The sequence below is a fragment of the Plecotus auritus genome, assembly GCF_963455305.1.
Source record: "Plecotus auritus genome assembly, chromosome: 5".
Classification (NCBI taxonomy): Eukaryota; Metazoa; Chordata; class Mammalia; order Chiroptera; family Vespertilionidae; genus Plecotus; species Plecotus auritus.
Window position 1 is genome coordinate 68982267 of NC_137776.1, and position 21583 is coordinate 69003849.

The 21583-nt window shown below is 36.9% G+C and overlaps 1 protein-coding gene across 4 annotated transcripts in view; it reads left to right on the plus strand.

Moving 5' to 3' along the window:
- The window catches only part of ORC4 (origin recognition complex subunit 4), a 75737-nt gene that overhangs the window by 50317 nt on the left and 3837 nt on the right, over window positions 1–21583 (plus strand). For 3 of the 4 annotated variants that reach the window (XM_080669228.1, XM_080669227.1, XM_080669229.1), the window contains exons 7-13: window positions 2803–2851; window positions 5977–6128; window positions 8205–8378; window positions 14014–14100; window positions 18724–18832; window positions 19519–19614; window positions 19700–19767. In XM_080669228.1, coding sequence (XP_080525354.1) covers window positions 2803–2851; window positions 5977–6128; window positions 8205–8378; window positions 14014–14100; window positions 18724–18832; window positions 19519–19614; window positions 19700–19767 — 735 coding nt within the window. Of the gene's footprint in view, window positions 1–2802; window positions 2852–3810; window positions 4086–5976; window positions 6129–8204; window positions 8379–14013; window positions 14101–18723; window positions 18833–19518; window positions 19615–19699; window positions 19768–21583 lie in introns of all 4 variants that reach the window. The other variant, XM_080669230.1, reaches the window with a different exon arrangement.

Below are 21583 nucleotides of genomic sequence, written 5' to 3' on the forward strand. Positions count from 1 at the left end.
TTCCTGTTGATGTAAGATTGGTCTTTCCAACTTTCATATTGGATTTATATGAAATAATAAAAAGGCATCATTGTTTATCATCCTAGTCATCACTTTTGGTAACAAATATAGAGATATTATTAATTTAACTTCTACTTTATATCCATTAGTCAGTCATCTGAGGCTCAGATAGCATAAAAAGCTTGCCTAAAGTCTGAAAATAACAAAGGCTGGACATTAAGAACCTGAGTCACTTATCTCAATCCAGAGCTTTTCTGTTCTGATATCCTTACAGCAAATTTGTATATTCTTATACGTATATACATGCATGTATATTTATATAAGTACTAGAGGCCTGGTGCACGAAATTTGTGCACGGGGTGGGGGGGGGGGGTGTCCCTCAGCCAAGCCTGCACCCTCTCCAATCTGGGACCCCTCGAGGGATGTCCGACTGTCCTACTGGGATCGGGCCTGTACGGGCAGTCGGACATCCCTCTCAGAATCTAGGACTGCTGGCTCCCAACTGCTCGCCTGCCTGCCTTCCTGATTGCCCCTAACCACTTCTGCCTGCCAGCCTGATCACCCCCTAACCACTCCCCTGTGAGCCTGATACCTAACTGCTCCCCTGCCAGCCTGATTGCCCCTAACTGCCCTCCCCTGCAGGTCTGGTCACCCCTAACTGCCCTCCCCTACAAGCCTGGTCCCCCCAACTGCCCTCCCCTGCAGGCCTGATCCCCCCAACTGCCCTCCCCTGCTGGCCATCTTGTGGTGGCCATCTTGTGTCCACATGGAGGCAGCCATCTTTGACCACATGGGGGCAGCCATCTTGTACGTTGGAGTGATGGTCAATTTGCATATTACTCTTTTATTAGATAGGATATGTATGTACATATGTATTTGTATAGGAATATATTTAATGTATGTATAATATGTACATATGTATTTGTACAGGTATATATCTAATGTCATGTACAACATTCTTTTTTTTTTTTTTAAATATATTTTATTGATTTTTTACAGAGAGGAAGAGAGAGGGATAGAAAGTTAGAAACATCGATGAGAGAGAGACATCGATCAGCTGCCTCCTGCACACCCCCTACTGGGGATGTGCCCGCAACCCAGGTACATGCCCTTGATCGGAATCGAACCTGGGACCCTTTAGTCCGCAGGCTGACGCTCTATCCTCTGAGCCAAACCAGTTAGGGCATGTACAACATTCTTTTAAAAAATATCCAGAAGAGAAACAACCTTTGAATAACATTGACCAGTGATTTCCTAACAAATTGTCCCTGAGCCTTTGTTATGTTATGGTAACTACCTCTAGCCCTGCTTACCTTGGAATAGTGTTGACGTGGCATTTTGCAATCATCACAAACTATATGGAAGCTCTTAAAAACGTATGCTATTTTATATCAGTTCTCTCAATTAGGAAACAAACAAATGGGTTTCCTTTCTCTTTTACATCTCCTCAAATTTAAAGTTGGCTGTTTTTTTAAATTAAAAAATCTGAAGTATAGTAATGATTTTAATAAAAAAATATTTTAATAGGGCCTTTATCCACAAGCTGTAACATCTGGATAATACATCTGCAACTCTGTAAAATTTTATCTGGAATATTTAAGTTGTATCCAAAAATGTTTTGGTTGTGGTCCAAGTAAGCATAGCCAAATTTGATATGATAATACATATTCTGTAATGTGCTCTTGAATACAGATTCACTATTATAGTATCTAATATTTGAGGCAAATTTCTTCTCCCTTTTACTTTTGGATCTCATTTAAATTCATTTTTTAGTGGTAGAAATTAATTTGTGACTTTCAAGAGCCTGATGTTTTTGACGATGCAAAGTGCAATGGATTTCTAATTCTCTGACTGTATTTATAATATAGCAACTCTTAATAGCTCAGTCTGGTGGGTCAGTTGGTTGGTGCGTCATCCCGTAAACCAAAAAGTTTGTGGGGCAAGTACAGGAGACACGTTATCTATGTTGCTCACATCGATGTGTCTCTCTCACATCAATGTTTCTATCTAAAAATCTAAAATCAATGTACATATCCTTGGATGAGGATTAAAAAAAAAACTCCCTTTAAATAACATTAACAGTTTTATGTATTTTACCAAGAAAATACAAAATTTTGAACATTACATAGTAATGTCACTTTCAGAGCTATGCCATCTCTGCTTTTATATTTACGTTTTAGATTGGAAGCATAGAGATATTCAACTGAGAATCTGGCCAATGACTCTAACCCTATATAATAAAAGCCTAATATGCTAAGTGTCCAGTCGACTGGTCAGCCATTCAACCAATCAAAGCGTAATATGCTAATGATATGATAAGGCCGCTCAACCACTTGCTATGATGTGCACTGACGACCAGGGGCAGACGCTCCGACCAATAGGTTAGCTTGCTGCTGGGGTCTGGCCTATCGGGATTGAGCAAGACGGGCTGGACACGCCCTGGAGCCCTTCCACGGTTCCTCCCCGGCTGGCCAACCTCCTGTGTCTCCCTGGCCCCGATCATGCACCAGTGGGGTTCCTCAGCCTGGCCTGCACCCTCTCGCAATCCGGGACCCCTCGGGGCATGTGGGAGAGCCAGTTTCAGCCTGATCCCACAGGCCAGGCCAAGGGACCTCACTGGTGCGTGAATTTGTGCACTTGACCTCTAGTTTACTATGACAAATGAGTATCTATATAATGTCTAAGAATTAGATACAGGGTGTGTCTACATAATGTTTAAGGGCCAGATAACCTTTCTTTTTTTTTTTTATTTAATAAACTTCTAGTCATGATATTTGTTTGTTTTTTGTTTTTGTTATTCAGGGAAGCTTTGCTGAAAACCTTTCATTTATTCTGGAAGCTTTGAAAAAAGGTAAATATTAACATATTTAACAGTATCAAACATATTTGTTTAGCTGTAGTTTCCCCTGATTATAAAGGTAATAACATGCTTTTATAAAAAAATTAATAAAGCAATATTAAAAAAGAAGAAAATAATAGTCACTATATTCCCACACTATTATAGTGATTATCCCAATTTAACGTTGGTTTTATGTCTTTATTCACCTGCAGTATATCATTTATAGCTAAGTAATTTTTATAAGAATACATTTATTTTTCATATTGTGTAGTCTACATCTTTTCATTTACAAACAGTATGTTGTGAGCATTTTTTTCCATGTCAGTAAAAAATGCTGCATCATTGTATTATGGTTCTTATATATTTCATTTTATAAATATAAATTAACTATAATTCAAAATATAAATTATAACTTATTAACCAACAGTTATGGGCTTTTATTTTTAATTTTTGTAATTATGAAGAAATTCATAGATAGTCATCCAGATATTTCCTGGGGAAAATTTCAGTGAGTTGAACTCTGGATTAAAAGGTACAACAATTAAAAAGAATATTACCAAACTACCCTAAAAGGCCCATTTTCTAAACATATTTCAGAGTCCCTTTTTCTTAACAATATCAAAAACAAGTATTAATTTTTATCTATTTAATAGAAAATTTATTAGTTTAATTTGCTTAATTTTGGTAATGATGATCATCATGTTCTGTTTTTATTGACCATTGACATTTCCTGGTTCATGTGTTTCCTATTGGTTCTTTGCCTTATTTTGATGTTTAGCTTGTTTATTTATTTACTAGAGGCCCGGTGCACAAAATTTGTGCACGGGGAGGGGGGTGTCCTTCAACCCGGCCTGCACGCTCTCCAATTTGGGACCCCTCAGGGAATGTCTGACTCACAATCCGGGACCGCTGTCTCCTAACTGCTTGCCTGCCTGCCTGTCTGATTGCCCATAACTGCTTTTTCCTGCCAGCCTGATCGCCCCCTAACTGCTCCCCTGCCGGCCTGATGGCCCCCAGCTGCCCTCCCCTGCCGGCCTGATGGCCCCCAGCTGCCTCCCCTGCCAGGGCCTGATCACCCCCAACTGCCCTCTCCTGCTGCAACCCGCCTCCTCTACGCAAGGCGGCAGAGATGCCGGGACCGCCTCCTCCACGCCGCGCAGAGCCACGGGACCCCCAGGCCTCACTACATGGGTGGCCACTGGGCCTCGTCTCTACTGTGCGCACAGCCATCTTGTGACGACATCACGTGAGGGCATCGCGCGAGGGTGTGACACCACCTAGGCTTTTATTATATAGGACTAGAGGCCTGGTGCACGAAATTCGTGCACGGGGTGGGGTGACCCTCAGCCCAGCCTGCACCCTCTCCAATCTGGGACCCCTTGAGGGATGTTGGACATCCCTCTCACAATCCAGGACTGCTGGCTCCCACTCGCCTGCCTCTGCCTGATTGCCCCTAACCGCTTCTGCCTGCCAGCCTGCTCACCCCCTAACCACTCCCCTGCCAGCCTGATTGACACTTATCTGCTCCCCTGCCAGCCTGATTGCCCCTAACTGCCCTCCCCTGCAGGCCTGGTCACCCCTAACTGCCCTCCACTGCCAGCCTGGTTGCCCCTAACTGCCCTCCCCTGCAGGCCTGTGTCCCCCCAACTGCCCTCCCCTGCAGGCCTGGTCTCCCCCAACTGCTCTCCCCTGCAGGCCTGGTCACTCCCAAATGGCATCCTCTGCCAGCCCGGTCACCCCTAACTGCCCTCTCTTGTAGACCTGGTCCCTCCCAAATGTCCTCCCCTGCTGGCCTGATCGCCCTCCCCTGCTGGTCATCTTGTGGTGGCCATCTTTGACCACATGGGGGCAGCCATCTTGTGTGTTGGAGTGACAGTCAATTTGCATATTACTCTTTTATTAGATAGGATGGGAATTCTTGCACTTAATGTTTCTCTTCTCTTAAATTTGGGTTGAATTTTCTGCTGAACAGAGTTTTAGAATTTTTACATAGTCAAAATTTTTTTCTCTCCAGATTTTAAAGATATTTAATTAGGTTTTCATCTAATACTTATATTTGTAATTAGTAATTTGGCTAGAATTTATTTTGGTGAGTTGTAAAGTGGAGCTTTAACCTTGAATAAACCACTCTTCCCCATTAATATGTAATGCTATGTTTTACCAATACTAAATTTCTAATTATGTAGGCCTGTTTCTAGACTTCTGAGCAGTCCCTGTGGTTTTTATGCCATTTAGTTTAGTGTTAAATGTTTTATTTGTTGGAGTGAGTGTCCCCATATCAGATTTTCTTGTTACTTGTTTATGCAAATATAAAGCCCTAAATCTTTTTTTTTTTTTTTTAATATATTTTATTGATTTTTTACAGAGAGGAAGGAAGAGGGATAGATAGTCAGAAACATCAATGAGAGAGAAACATCGATCAGCTGCCTCCTGCACACCTCCCACCGGGGATGTGCCCGCAACCAAGTCACATGCCCCCGACCGGAATCGAACCTGGGACCCCCCAGTCCGCAGGCTGACGCTCTATCCACTGAGCCAAACCGGTTTTGGCAAGCCCTAAATCTTAAAGTAGTAGTGATTCTTTTGTTAAAGCTGATTCTGTTGTGATGAGACCAATGAATTCAGAGTCATGTTGAACTTTTCCCTGTTGCAATATTAAAATTATTGTTAGAAGGAATTATAGCGGTTTTGATTGAATTTCACAATCTAACCATTGTTTATAAAAATTATTTCTAAGGGAAGACATACTTTGCATTTCTACTAACTAAATGAATCTTTTCTGAAATAATAGTTTTGAGCATAATGACTCTTTATATTTAATCTCAACATGATTTGGTCTGTGTAGTATTAAAAGTTTTTTTGTAAATTTTCTGGTGCTAGAAGGACTCTGCTTACATAAAACAATAGTCTTTTCTTAAATTTTCATCAATAAAATACTAGTAACTAGACTGATATACTTAAGGCTATCTTGTCCTATGAGTAATTTTGTTGAATAAATAAATGTATGTGCATTGGTAAATGTCCTACCTGAAGTAGGCTTGTGAATTAAGTTTTGAAAAGTGAAATGTAGTAAATAGTTTGGAAATTTAACAAAGGTTAACATAATTGCTGTTAATAAAACTCTTATTTTATCTTAGGTGACCGGACTAATAGTTGTCCAGTGATCTTCATATTAGATGAATTCGATCTCTTTGCTCATCATAGAAACCAAACACTCCTCTATAATCTTTTTGACATTTCTCAGTCTGCACAGACTCCAATAGCAGTTATTGGTCTTACATGTAGATTGGTAAGTCTTTAATTTTTTTAATTAAAAAATTATAATGTTTACAAAATTAAAGCTTAATTACCAATATAGTCACTTATGTAGGTCATCATATCACACATTTTTCAAATGTGTTTCACCGATGCCTGGTGCATTTATCCCATTTTTCAAATCAGATTGAGGAAAGTAAGAACACAGTTAATCACTCATATTCATATATACCTCTGTCTCTCCAAAGGAATCACTAAATTAAAAAATGAAGTCAGATTATGCTAATAAATACAATATTTCTACATTAGCAAGTAAAGAGAAAGTTAAATAACCTTACCATCATTTGATTAAATTCGCTAATAGTGTCTATTTAACATTTATGATTCTTGCCATATTTTGAAAATGCTTGGAATCAACTCAGAGTGATACTATTTTAACTTTGTAAGTATACACCGCTGGAAATAAGGTTCATTTACTTGTTCTCTTTTTCAGTACTTTTTTGTGTTTTTTTTAGAAAAGTGAAACTTTTTACAAAGTCCTCTTCCAACAGTCCTCCTATTGCTTTTTTTCCTGTCGAGTGGCTTTTCCCGCCCTCCTTCCCCAGTGCTCCAGAGCTTATGACGTATGCCTTCATAATAAGCCTCCCTCGTAGAACATCCGGCTGGTTCTCCACATAACTATCCTTCCTTGCTAGAAGCAGCAGTCTGTCATGGGGGTTGAGGCATTGTCTTCTTGTTTAAAAAAATCTTCCTTTGGATGGAAGTGACAGTGGCAAATGTTATTGACGCAGTGAAGGACCAAATAAAGCAGGAGTGGGGAATTTCTGGCCTGTGGGCCGTATAAGGACCCCGAAATCATTTGGTCTGGTCCTGCCAAGGCATTAGGGGTCAATTAATTAAATGTTTGACCAAATATAGAAGGCTAATTTTTAAGTTGATAATTTTGTATGGCCCACAAATGATGTTATAAATATCCAAATGGCCTTTGGCAGGCAGTAAAAAGGTTCCCCACCCCTGCTCTATATAATTGATTTCTTAACCTAGCTGTTTTATGAAAGTCATCTTGGTAGGTTAGAAATCCATATTTCTAGGGCTTATCACAGCTTTTCCTAAAAAAATAACAGAACTTTAATTATAGAAAGTTGGCAATAAACTTGATTTCTAACTTCTTAAAGAAAAAGAGCATAAATATAAGTAGTTTCTAAAATGTCACCATAGAAAAGCCACATGACAATAGCATACCATTGTCATGCTGTGTTTCTGCCAGTTTCCTCTTCTGTAGTTTGTTCCTTCGGCCTAGCATGGCTTCAGCTTAATTTGTGGATATTTCAGTGAACTGAACATTTCTCCATTACACATGCTGCTACTTAAGTCATTGCGTAAAACGAAGATGTTTAGATTTTCATGAATGTAATAAGTCTTGGTACAAATTTTTATCTCAAATTCTTATCTGAATTCTTCATGGAATGTACAGAATTCCTTATTGAAACTTTTAATGTTACTGTGACAAATAACTAGTCAACAATAGTTATAATTTTTTTAGCAATTATTGTAAGTCTTAGAATGTTAAAGATTAGCTGAGATTAACATTGTAGGTAAAACCCATGACATCACCAGGCCAACAAATTCTTAAAGGGGATTAAAGTAGCATGCATAACAGAATCTTTTAGAGCAGGGGTGGAGAACGTCTGGCCCTTGGACCATATAAGGCCTGAAAAATCATTTGGTCTGACCCTGCCAAGGCATTAGGGGTGAGTTAGTTAAATGTTTGACCAAATATAGCAGGCTAATTTTTAAGTTGGTAATATTGTATGACCAGAGAATGATGTTATAAATATCCAAATGGCCCTGGGCATAAAAAACGTTCCCCATCCCTGTTTTAGAGGCTTGGTCTATTTCCAAGCCACACTCTCTTACTTCTACTGCCTTTTAACAGTAAGGAGATCAAGGGAATAATTTGAGTGTTTAGTGGTTTTCATAAATTTTTTATGCTTAATTGAATATTATAGGATAGGCATTGCTAATTACAGGTAATAGTTGAAATACTTATATTTCTAACATTGATATTTTTTTAACATGCATCTTACAGAAATTTCTCTTTGTTTTTAAGGATATTTTGGAACTCTTAGAAAAAAGAGTGAAGTCACGATTTTCTCACCGGCAGATGCACTTAATGAATTCATTTGGTTTCCCCCAGTATCTTAAAATATTTAAAGAACAATTATCTCTACCTGCAGAATTTCCAGACAAGCTTTTTGCTGAGAAGTGGAATGAGAATGTTCAGGTAACTTGGAGCAAAAGTAATAATATCAAAATAATTTTTGTATCTTGCTATATATGCCATTTGAAAACAAAACTTAGGAATATTTAAAATTTCTGAATTAGTACAAAGCTTCTAATGTACTATTGCATAAAACTGTATGAATACTAATTACACACTTTTTGTGTGTGCATATTGTCTTCTTTTAAAAGACTTTGAAATGTCATAGCTCCTGAATTTTTTCTCTCAAAAGCACTTTAATGAGATTTTTGTTTTATTTATATCTGATTTATATTTTAGGTTATTTTGTTGAAGCATTTCCATCATAAATATTATTTTTATTTTACTTTATAAGTTTAGCAATATATTAGATTAGTGATTCATACCTACCTATCCAATGTGGATTTTCCTCCCTCTAATTCTCATAAAGAACTTTAGCTTTTATCTTATCACATCTATTAAAAGGCAATCCAGGGTATGGCAGTTGTGGTTATATTATATACATTGACGAAATCCATATTAGAGTCCAGGGAGCCCTGAAGTTCTTAGCTACAGAGGTGCCTTCATATGTTATTTTCAAGATTTACTAAACAGTGGACTCTGTCGATTTACTTACACTTCAACTAAACAGCTTAACTTCTACAAACCACTGTTATGTCAGCCCAACATATTGGCATCAGTTTATCTTATGCTGACAAGAAATTTCAGTTGGCAGGGAGAAAGGAAGAGGAAGTTTAATAACATAATTGAAGAAGAGTGCTGCTAAATAAATCCCACAGAGTATAATCTTGCAAAAAATATGGGTCCTATAAAAGTGGAAAATAATATAAAAAATCCTTCATTTTGAAAGGATTGGATAAAACTGGTAGGTAGTATTAAATACTAATGAGTGAGGATGATTAGCTGTATGGACAATTAGAGTTAGACAATTTATATTCACTGCCTCTGAAAAGTGATTGTTTTATTTTAAAGTATTGATTTTTTAAATATTGATTTTTTACAGAGAGGAAGGGAGAGGGATAGAGAGTTAGAAACATCGATGAGAGAGAAACATCAATCAGCTGCCTCCTGCATACTCCCTACTGGGTATGTGCCTGCAACCAAGGTATATGCCCTTGACCGGAATCGAACCTGGGACCCTTGAGTCCGCAGGCCGACGCTCTATCCACTGAGCCAAACCGGTTAGGACTGATTTTATTCTTAAATAACAATACCAAAATAAAAATTTATTTAAATTTTTCTCTTATGTGATTCTTGGTTTTTTCACATCTTTGTTGAAGTATAATCAACAAATTGAACACAGTATATGTTTGTGGTGTTCAACCTAATGTTTTGATATACATATACATTGTGAAATTGCACAATGAAGCTATTAAATTTATCCATCACCTCATATAAGTATAATTTTTTTTTACTTTTAAATGTGAGAACACTTAAGATCTATCCTCTATGCAAATTTCAAGTGTACAATACTATATCGTTAACCATAGTCACATTGCTTGCATAACTGAAACTTGTTTCTTTTAATAAAATATGGTCTGCTCATGTAAGCATTAGTAATTTTGACACATTTCATTTTTTAAATTAAAAGTTCATTGGAAAAAATTTAATCAGTTCATAAGAATACATGGTAAAATTTATAAGTTTTCATTATGTCCAAACTCACAAGAGTAATTATTTAGTTTATAGCAATTCAGACTTTATATGCAAAAACTAAACTTGTTTTTACATAAAGGGTTTAAGCTTTACATATTTTTTAAAATATGTTTTTATTGATTTGAGAGAGAGAGAAAGGGAGAGGGAGAGATGGAAACATCGATGGGCTGCCCCACAACCAGGCATGTTCCCTGACCGGGAATCAAACCAGTGACCTCTTGGAGCATGGGACAATGCTCAATCCATTGACCCACACTGGCTGGGCAAACTTTTCATATTTTTTTGTTTTACCTTTAATACTTTGTTCTGATTAATAATTCCATATTATTTTTCTTAATATAACTATATGGAATTGTATTTAAAAATGGCTAACTTTATCCTTAAAATCCAGATATTGTACTTCGGTATAATTAGGTGTGGGTCCTTCCTTCCAACTTCTTCCCCAAATTAGTCTTCCCTGGGACTCAGATATTTGTTAGCTCAGGCACATATTCTTTGATACTCTATCTAACTGTAAGATTACATTTTTTAGGAGCACTTTATAATTGGTGCTCCCACGTTGTTCCTTCCTTTTCAAAGGTCTGGAATCTCTGGTCTCTGAATCCACTTTTCAGTTAGTCACAGACTTTCAGCTTCTGCAGCTCTTTAACTGATTGTCTTGTTACAACAATATGTTTTCTGAGTGCTTTAGAGATTCACATGTAATCTTTCATAGTAAATGTTTGTGCTGTCCCAGGACTTCTATTTCTATCCTTGCTCACTTTCTTTCCTAAAATGACTGATGCCATCACCCTCTTTCTGTCCTTCCCAGATCATCTTAGTGTGAGTATATAAAGCAAGTAGATGGTGGTGGTTACTGGTGAAGCAAACTCTGGATGACTCAGAAAATGGGTAACCATATAGTTGTAGAGTGGCTAGCCCTAAGTTTTTTGGTCCCCTTTTTGTTGATCCTATATCACTGAATTTAGCAGCAGATGGTAAGAATGGATGTGACCACTATCCTGTCATCTTTTTGACAATCTTACAGACTTTCATAAGGTAAAATTAGTACCACTGGAGTTTGTGTCTCTTAGTTCTAATACTTTTTTCCCCTTTCCTAACCATTTGCCATCTTTCCATATGTCAATAAATGAACTTCACATGAAAAATATATCAGGACCATGGCCAGAGGCCCTGTCCTATGAGTGGGAGTGGGGTGGGTTCTGCATTAAGGGAGCTATCCTTTCTCTCAGTGCTGACTGTCCGGGAAGTTTTTCTCATTTCAAAGTTAAACCAAAAGCAATGGTATAGGTCACCTACGGAATCTCACCCAAGAACTATCTTTAGGATAGTGTTGAATCTAGACCTCTGAATATCATTTATAATCCCAAATGTGTCAAATAAGTAAGCAGAGTAAACACTATCTCAGCATTGCAGTGTAAGAGAAATCCCTTTATAAATGAACATTTAAAAGAACCATAGCTAATTCTCCTCTAAGGAAATTTCCCCGAAGTACTATAGCTAAGTTCAAGAAAGATTTGCCTGTTGTCTTAAACCTTTCCTGTTTAGTTAACAGTGAGAAGTTTTAGCAGGACCTGACTAGGAGATTAGTACATATGCTGCTGCCTCTAAGTTATCCCTGGAGCAGCATGGGTCCTAAGGTGCAGGTGTAATTCTGTAACATTCTGCTTAGAATCTTACCTGAGGAAGGCACTGGCCTACCACACAGTGCAATCAGCACCATGAGAACCTGCTTCTGTGGCAGCTGTTCATGTGCTCATCAGTGAAAAGGAAAGGTATCAGCTTTCCTGAACAACAGAGGGGGTCTACTTTATTTCTGGGAACTCCCCCATATTCCTATGAGTGGTGATATCAGTCAGTCAGTCTCTGTCTTATTCCCCTTACATTATTTCCTGACCCAACCATAAGAAATTCAGTCATGTTTCAAAATCTGAGATCTAATATCTTCAATAATTATCATAATTAGTAAAATGTAATAGGCATCCAATAAGTGGTTATTGATAATAATAAACTTATCTTCAAGCAGTTTATAATGTTTGAATTGAAGTGAAATAAAAAATATGATGAGGTTTCATTTTTTAATGGTTCACATATAAATCTCTTAAGCTTCTTTTAGGCAGACTAATTATGGAAGCAAGAAGATGATAGCCTTCAGAAAGAAAGGGCATTGGATTCAGACCTCTAAAAATAAAGAGATGAGCAGAAAGGCAGAATACAGAATATAGAAGACTAACTCTTTGGCACATTATTCTACTTATTTATGTTTTAATCCTCACTCATGGATACATTTTTATTGATTTGAGAGAGAGAGGAAGGGCAAGAGAGAGAGAAAAACATCTATCAGTTGCCTCCTGTACGCCCTAACTAAGGATCAAACCTGTAGCCAAGGTATATGCCCTGACCCAGAATCAAACCCACAACCTTTTGGTGCGTGGGACGATGCTCCAACCAACTGAGCTACCTGGAATTCTTGATGAAAAAAAATTTCTTCCATCAATATATTTGTCCCAGAGGATTTACATTCCTTCTCTTAAGTGCTCTGATTGTAATACATCAGCTTTAAGTTCATCTTATATATGTCCAAAGGGTATTTGATGCTGTTTATGATAAAAGATATGTATAGTGACAGTAAGCCCTTTCAAATAGAAAGAGAAGAACTAAAACATAGAAAGGAAATGGGGACTATAACTAGGATAATAATTAATAATAATATAATATTCTTTCACTGAGAACACAAAACTTTATTTCATTAGACTAGAACTTATTCCTTCTTACAGTGGGAGAAAGAGAGACATGTAGTTTTAGCTCTAGAAAATACAGAAATAATTAGTACTTAGTTTTCTTTCTTTTTTAAAGAGAAATAATCCTTATTCTTTGCAGATTATTTATTAAAAATTAATGTCAGTCTTCCCCAAGGCTTTCTTGGCTCTGCCAATTTTGAATTTATTCTTTCATTTAATCTTTTTCAATGCCAAGTGTACCTTATTTTCGTTAATCCTAATTTACTGCAGTCAGTTGGCTCTTTTAGATAATGCTTTTTCAAAGGGTCTCCGAATTTCCAAAGCCATTAGCTTCCTCTCAGAATATATCTTAACTTAATTGGAAAAAGTGTTTTATATCACTGATCACCACTTGCACCTTGAAGTTTTCTTCCCTTGATTTCATTGTTCTTGCTTGTATTCTCTTCCAGTTTTAAGTATCTTTCTCAATCTTTTACTTTGCTTCTCTCTTTCCTTCTGCTTCTTAAACATTGATAATCCAAGTTTCACTTCTTGACTGCATCTCCTTGTGGGACATTCTGTATGCCATGGTATCATCTCTGATTTTTTCTTTCCCCCTCAAACCCCTTTCTCCTCCATGTGTCACCAGTTGATTCTCCATCAGACATGTCTTCTATAAATGTCTTAATTTTCTCTTGTTTTCACATCACTTTGTTAATACAGACTTTCTTGGTCTATTGTATGAACAGTTACAGTCACTTCCAATTAGGTTTTCCTGCCTCTGTCTTCATATACAAATTATTTTGCCAGTCACTGAAACTCGGGATTACATGACTGCTTATCTTCTGTCAGTATGCCGCGATCTTCCTGCTTTACTCATGCTGTTTCTTATATATACTGGAATGTTCTTTTTTCTTTTTAACCTATTGATTCATGCAATAAGCATTCTGCATACTTTGTTTTCGTAAGTATAGCAACTCTTATTCTATGTTGTGTGTTTTTGCTGCATTTTGATCATGCCACTAGTATCACTGTGTAGATTCCCTTTCGGACTAGAAATTCAAGGATTGTGTTTTATCTTTGTGTCAACTGAAGTAATGTAAAAGGATAAGAAGAAAATCAATAAACTAGAAATTTGATTTTGATTTTTGTGTTCTAAGTCAGATCAATACCTATTTATTAATGAATAGAATTAATGAGGTGCACCAACTAGTGATGCACAAGATTATATTTAAGTTTTAAATTGTAAGATTCCTTAACTCTGCTTTGATTTTTCTCTCCAGTGTCTCTCAGAAGATACAAGTGTGCAAGAAGTCCTACAGAAGCATTTCAACATCAGCAAAAGCCTGCGGTCCTTACATATGCTATTGGTTTGTTTTAGCTTTGTTTTTATTGTGTTTTTTTTATTTCACCAGACAATTATATTCTGTTGGGAATTCATTAAACCTGTAAATTTTGGGAGAATTATCATGTTTACTACACGGAGTCCTCCATTCTCTGTCTATGGTACTTTTTCCTTTTATTGAGTTCTTTGTTCTCTTTCATCATTATCTTATAATTTTTTATCCTGTTTGTACATGTTTAAAGTATTTAACTTTTTGCAGCTGTTGTACATGATGTTTTGTTTTTAATTTTGGTTTCAGCATGCTCTTTGTTAGTATATAGAAATGTGATTGATTTTTGTATTTTGATGCACTCTGCAAACTTGCTGAACTCACTCTAGGAGTTTTTTAGATTTCTTGAGACAGTCATGTCAGCTGCAAATAGAGAGGTGGGTTTTTTTTTCCCCTTACCAATCTGATTATATTTTATTTCTTTTGCTTGTCTTGCAATGTCTAGAACCTCTCAAAAATGCTAAGTAAGTGTGGTGAGGATGGACATCCTTGCCTTGTTTCCTATCTTAGGGGGAAAGCATTCAGCCTTTCACCATTAAGTATGAGGAAGCTGTAGGTTGTTTATTTGTTATCAAGTTACAGTAATTCCCATCTATTCCTAACTTGTTGATAGTTTATTATAAATGGATACTGGATTTGTCAAATGCTTACTCTATCAATGAATATAATCTATGATTTTTCTTCTTTAGCCTGTGGGATGTTGGGTTGCACTGCTTGACTTCTGAATGTTGAACTAGCTTTGCATACCTGGAATAAGTCCCATCTTGTTATGGTCTTAGACAAATTAATAATATCTTAAGCTTAAACATTATCAATGAAGAGGTACTTTAGTCTGAAAATGAAAGTTCTTCCTTTATTAAGGGTATTTGACATTAGCCTAATGTTTCTAGAAAATTATCTGTGGCAAATATCTTTCAAGGAAAAACTAATTTTGTTTCATGAATTTCTTCTTGATCACTTCCATTTATTATAATAATAGGTATCATTTATTAAGTAGCACTTGAGCTGGGAGCTATAGTTATTTACCAACATTATGTGTATTTTTTGTTTTTTAAATCCTCCCTGGAGGATATTTTCCCATTGATTTTTAGAGAGAGTGGAAGAGAGCCGGAAAGACAGAGAGGAATATCAATGTGAAAGAAACACATCAATTGGTTGCCTCCTGCACATGCCCTGACCAAGGCCCAGGCTGGGGAGGAGCCTGTAATCGAGGTTCATTCCCTTGACTGGAATCAAACCTGGGACCCTTCAGTCCACAGGCCAAAGCTCTATCCAGCTAGGGCACATTATGTCTGTATTTTACCCTTGGGTATTTTTGTCTTTTTTTTTTTTTAAGAAACTGAAGCTTCTTATGGTTCAACTAGAGGCCCGGTGCAATAAATTCATGCATGGGGGGGGTCCCCTCAGCCCAGCCTGTACCCTCTCCAATCCGGGACCTCTCGGGAGATGTCCGACTGCCGGTTTCGGGCTGAAACCGGGTCAGACATCCCTCTCACAATGCGGGACTGCTGCTCCTAACTGCTCACCTGCCAGCCTGCCTGATTGCCCCTAACTGCCCCCACTGCCAGCCTGATCACCACTAACTGCCTCTGCTTGCCATCCTGATCGTCCCCAACTGCCCCCGCTTGCCAGCCTGGTTGCCCCTCACTGCCCCCCTCTGCCATCCTGGTCACCCCTTACTGCCCCCCTCTGCCGGCCTGGTTGCCCCACGCAGCCTGCTGGTCAGTCGTTTGGTTGTCTCTCGCTAACCCCCCTGCCGGCCTGGTTGCCCCACGCAGCCTGCTGGTCAGTCGTTTGGTTGTCTCTCGCTAACGCCCCTGCCGGCCTGGTTGCCCCACGCAGCTTGCTGTTCGGTTGTTACTGTGAGGGCATTATGACCAATTTGCATATTACCCTTTTATTAGTATAGATATCTTTTTATTTTTTAAATAAGTTTTTTCAGAGAGGGAGAGAGAGATAGAAACATCAATGATGAGAGAATCATTGATCTGCTGCCTCCTGCACACCCCCTACTGGGGATGAAGCCTGCAACCTAGGCATGTGCCCTTGACCGGAATCGAAACCGGGACCCTTCGGTTTGCAGCGACACTCTATCCACTGAGTCATACCAGCCAGGGCATGGGTAAATATCTTGGCCCAGGTCACACAGGTAGTAGATGGCAAACCCAACCCAAAGCCAAAGGCTTCAAGCTTGTATTCTGCTATTCTATGGTTCTGCTGTGTTTATTTATAGATTCTCCTTACCCATTTCTGTTTTTGGTGAGGAAATATAAGAGGGTTTGTTTTTTTTTATATACTTTCTCACTAGCAATCCCTCTCCCATCCTGTCATTTTCATTAACAGCTGTCTTTCTTACAAAGTAATTTTGGGATTAAGAATTTTTAGAGTATTTTTAATTATTTGTATATGAAAATTAGACTTTATTAACTCATTTTACATAGAGAATACACACACCACCCATACATGCAACATAACTATTCATATATACACACTTCTCATTATGATAAAATATCTCTGCCTTAAAATTGTCAGCATGAACAAATTTTTTTTCAGTTTTCTATCACACTTCTTATTTGGGGTAATGGCTTGATTTTTGTTTTGGCTTTTCATATTTAAGAAAAGTTTGGAATTGATGGAAATTATAAAGAAGAGGGAATGACTTGACTGAGATTAATTATAGTTTGGATAATTTTTCAACAACAACCACAACAAAATCAGGAGTTGTACACAGAAAAATAAAAAAAGAAACACCTTCATTGCATATCCAAAAGTAAATTCCAGGTTGATAAACCTAAATGTCTGTACAAAAACTTTAAAAATTTTATGAAAAATGTAAGAGAATATATTTGTAATCTTGAGGTAGGGAAAGATTTCTTAGATAAAATACATAAATTCCTAAGCCATAAAAGAACAGATGGATAAAGTTTAACTACATTTAACTTTTAAGTGTAGACTGAATGGCCAGGAAGGAGATTTAAATTTTAAAAAAGCTGATTGAGAGAGGGTGTATGCAATGCATCTAATCATCAATACTACCCATAATAAATAGCTTTTATAATAATCAGTAAAGGAATGAGCTAAGAATACAAGCAAACCATTTAGCAATGTAGAATCCCACATGCCCTATAATATACAAAGATGTGTCACCTCTCCAGTATCCAGGGAAACGGTACAATTTAAACTTTACATAATTAAACACTAGAGTTAAACCTTTTTTTCCTGCCAACAGGTAGGTGTCAAAAGTTTATATCTGATGGTGTGGTGTCTGTGACTGTAGAAATGCGTTGCTGCTGGTAGTGTGAATATGTACAGGGACTTTGGAGAACAATTTGGCGAATTAGGTATTTAGAGTAACTCAGAAGCACAAGAAGGCGTGGATAGGTTGTATATTGCAGCCTTATTCATAATTGCAAAAGAAATGAGAGATGTTCATCAATAAGAGAAAAATAATTAAATTGCAGAGCAATACAATACAACAAGGAAAAAATGAATAAACTAGACTTGACAACTTGATGTGGATAAATTCTCATGATAAATGTTCAATGGAGAGAGAGTTGCAACAGTGCAATGTTATATTTATATAAAATTTGAAAATTACTCTGTATAGTCTAGGAAAACATGCATAGGTAGTAGAAGTACATAGGTAGTAGGAGACGTGCATTTCTTTATGCCTGGCCAGTGTGCCTCAATGGTTGAGCATCAACCTATGAACTGGAAGGTCATGGTTAAATTCCTGATCAAGGCACATGCCAGTGTTGTGGGCTTGATCCCCAGTGGGAGTGTGCAGGAGGCAGCCAATCAATGATTCTCTGGCCCTCTCTGAAATCAATAAAAATAATATATTTTTTAAAAGATGTGCATTTTTGTTTTTGTATACAAAGGAGAAGAGAGTCCAACTAAGGAAAGAGACAGGGGCTTCAACTGTATAAGATCATATTTCGTAAGCTGAGGAAGTGGTTGTGGTTATTCACTATATTATTCTCTTGCCTTTTTGTGTGTCAAAAATATTTAATTGTAAAATGTAAAAGGACAGGTAAGAGAAAGGGAATGAAACAGGGGAATGAAGTTCAAATAAAGTGGCCTCTGCTTTCAAGGAGAGCTATTTCTGAGTGTAATTTTGGTTTTTATCTTTTTCCTTTTTGAGCAATTGAACATAAGGTAGCTAACTTCTGTCTATTACTTAACCCTAACCTGGACTGGCAGATTTGGTGGTTAGAAAGTTATGCACAAGTCACACATCTGCCTTTTAGTTTGATTTGGTCTGGGGCTTTAAGTAGTATTTTACTTATTTTTGGTCTCTCTGTTTGCCCTACTCCTTTTTAAATGTTCTTCCTTTGAGGAGTTGTAAATAAGATATGCAAGTGGGAAGAAGTAGAGAAGAGCAGCAAAACTTTTTTATGCTTTACATTTATAGTTAAATGGCATATGAATTTAAATACTAAATTTTAGTACAGCTAAATATGAGAGAATACTTTTCCCAAGCATTAATATTTACTCTCTCATAAGAGTAGACTCTCCAAATTAAAAAGTGTTGTTCAGTAATACCGCCACATTTCCCAAGTAAAGAGGTAATTGTTTTTCTGATCCCCATTTTCCTAGATGCTTGCTTTAAGTCGTGTAACCACATCACACCCATTTATCACTGCAGCAGATTTGATGGAGGCAAACCAGCTGTGTAGCATGGACTCTAAAGCAAATATTGTACATGGTGAGACACCTACCTGATTAATATTTTTTATGTTTAAGTTTGTATAATGGAGTGCTTTTCATAATTAACCTTGGGTATAGTTCTTTACACACAGACTACTTTTATATCCACACTGCCTTTAACTCAGCCCTTTATAAGATGTTGTCACTCCCATTTAAAGTCCCAGAAAACTGACACTGCCTCCCTTGCCACATCGGAAGTCCTGCTAAGACTGTATTGCAGGTATTCTTACTGCAGCAAGTGCTAATGAAGAACATGGGCTTTTAGCCATTTTGGGGGTTTACTGTCACTTTTGAGAATCTAATGAGCCATGTCTTTAGGAAAAAGAATTTAGATATAATTTCCAAGGATTTAAGGATTCTTTGAATAATCAAGAGCCCTATGTGACTTAAAATTACATATGATTACACAGTTTGTTTATTGTGGGCCATATGGTACGTGCTTAATTCTTCTAACATCTCTAAGTTAGAAAGATCCTTATTTTGTTGATATGAAAACTAAGCTCAGGGAAGTTGAGTAACTTGCTTAAGATAATAAAGATGGTAGTAACTGAAACACATTTGGACCTGGGGGGTTTTGAACTCTCTCCACCCTTTCACTTTATCATTTTGTTTGAGGGACAGTTATTTCAGTCTTATGTGTCAGTAAGAAACTATAACTCATAGTTTGTTTCCCTTTTACTATAGGTCTTTCAGTCTTGGAAATCTGTCTTATAATAGCAATGAAACATTTAAATGACATCTATGAAGAGGAGCCCTTTAATTTTCAAATGGTCTATAATGGTGAGATGAGACTTGGATAGTTTCTTTCTGACTCTACCCCAGTGCTTATTTGAAGATACTGACTTTGTCATTGCTTTCTGTCCAGAGTTTCAGAAGTTTGTTCAAAGGAAAGCCCATTCTGTCTATAATTTTGAGAAACCTGTTGTCATGAAGGTAAGATTCACTGTTATTTTTCTGCAGGCTGGTATATTTTTATATCCAATTTGATTATCTAGTTGACCCTTGAACAACATGGGTTGTTTAAATAGTGTCCACTTATACATAGATTTTTTTCAGTAAATATTGTAAATGTATTTTCTCTTTGTTATGATTTTCTTAATAAAATTTTTTTTGTTCTAGCTTCCTTTATTGTAAGAATATAGTATATAATCCATATGACATACAAAATATGTTTCAATCAACTGTTTGTTATTGGTAAGGCTTCCAGTCCACAGTAGGCTAGTAGTGAAGTTTTGGGGATTTTTGACTGGGTGTGGAGGGTTGTTGGCACCCTACCCCCAGCATTGTTCAAGGCCTAACTATATATCATAGTTGCACATAGTTAGCAGCCAGGTGTTTTAGTTTGTTGGAGTATATTGCCCTCTACTGTCTATTCCTAGCATTTACATCCTGAAAAGAAACTTAATTATAGTCTATGAAATACATTGATACAGCCCTATTTTATAACTCAAGGTTTGGCTCTATAACTTTAGCAGTAAAATGCTACAAAAATGCTTACACAAGCCATTAAGAAACCAACAGGCGAAATCTCACTGGCTGGTGAAAGCATACAGAGTAGGTTTTATTAGGGGTTGGGTGACACAAGGGTTTTAAAACTTGAGAAACTTTATTCTTGTATAATATGTATTATCCACTAAAAATATAATGTGGGTCACATAATGTAATTATCAATTTTCTAGTAGCAACAAAAAATAAGGTGAAGTTTTTTTTTAATAATAAATTTTATTTAACCTAATATACCAAAATAGTCCCTAAATATTCATTGGAAATACTTGTTCTTTAGATTCCATAAAATTTTTAGCTAAAGAAGTAGATGTAGCCCAGGCGGTGTTGTTCAGTGGTTGACCGTCGACCTATGAACCAGTAGGTCACAGTTCGATTCCCTGTCAGGGCACATGCCCAGGTTGCAGACTCCATCCCCAGTAGGGAGCCTGCAGGAGGCAACCGATAATGATTCTCTCTCATCATTAATATTTCTCTTTCTGAAATCAATAAAAATATTTTACAAAAAAAATATTTACATTCTGAAATTGTTCTAAACATAGTTAATTTTTTTTATTGACTCAAGCATCAGTTTTTAAATTCAACTTAATGAAAATTAAATAAAATTAAAAATCGAGTTCCACATTTCAAATGCTCAATAGCCCTATGTGGCTAATGGTTACCTTATTGGACAGCACAGCTCTAGAGGACTTTATGAGAAAAAAACTTTTGTGTTTTAAAGCAATGGACTCATACAATCCTTAGCATCCCCTGTAAACCCATGTAGTCAGAATTTGATTTCTTGTAGCAACCAAAAAGTGTTGGGGCATTGCCATTTCTTCACAACAGGAAGCGTATCTAGCACAATGCAGGTGGGTTTTCTCCCCCTTCCTAACACCCATGTCTGTCTGATAGTCATGGCTTTTGGGAGTTGTGTGAGTGGAAAAAGGTACCTGAGCATTTACATTCTTACGAGTTTCTACATTTAAAAAACAAATATTTTTGCTGCCTATAAATATTTTAAATCTCCTTAATTTTATTCAGCCCCAGCCTTTTGTATTTTCTCATCTGAGCTATTTCTCTTTCATCAGAAGAATTTTTATGATATATAGAGAATATGTTCTAATTATATTTTTCACAGTAAAGCTGTAGGAATAGAAAGCTCAGGAATCTATTGCAATGTCAGTATTTACGTTTAGTATGTCATGATTTAATGGTTTGGGTTTTTTTTTTTTCATAACCTAATAAAATACCTAGAACAATCATC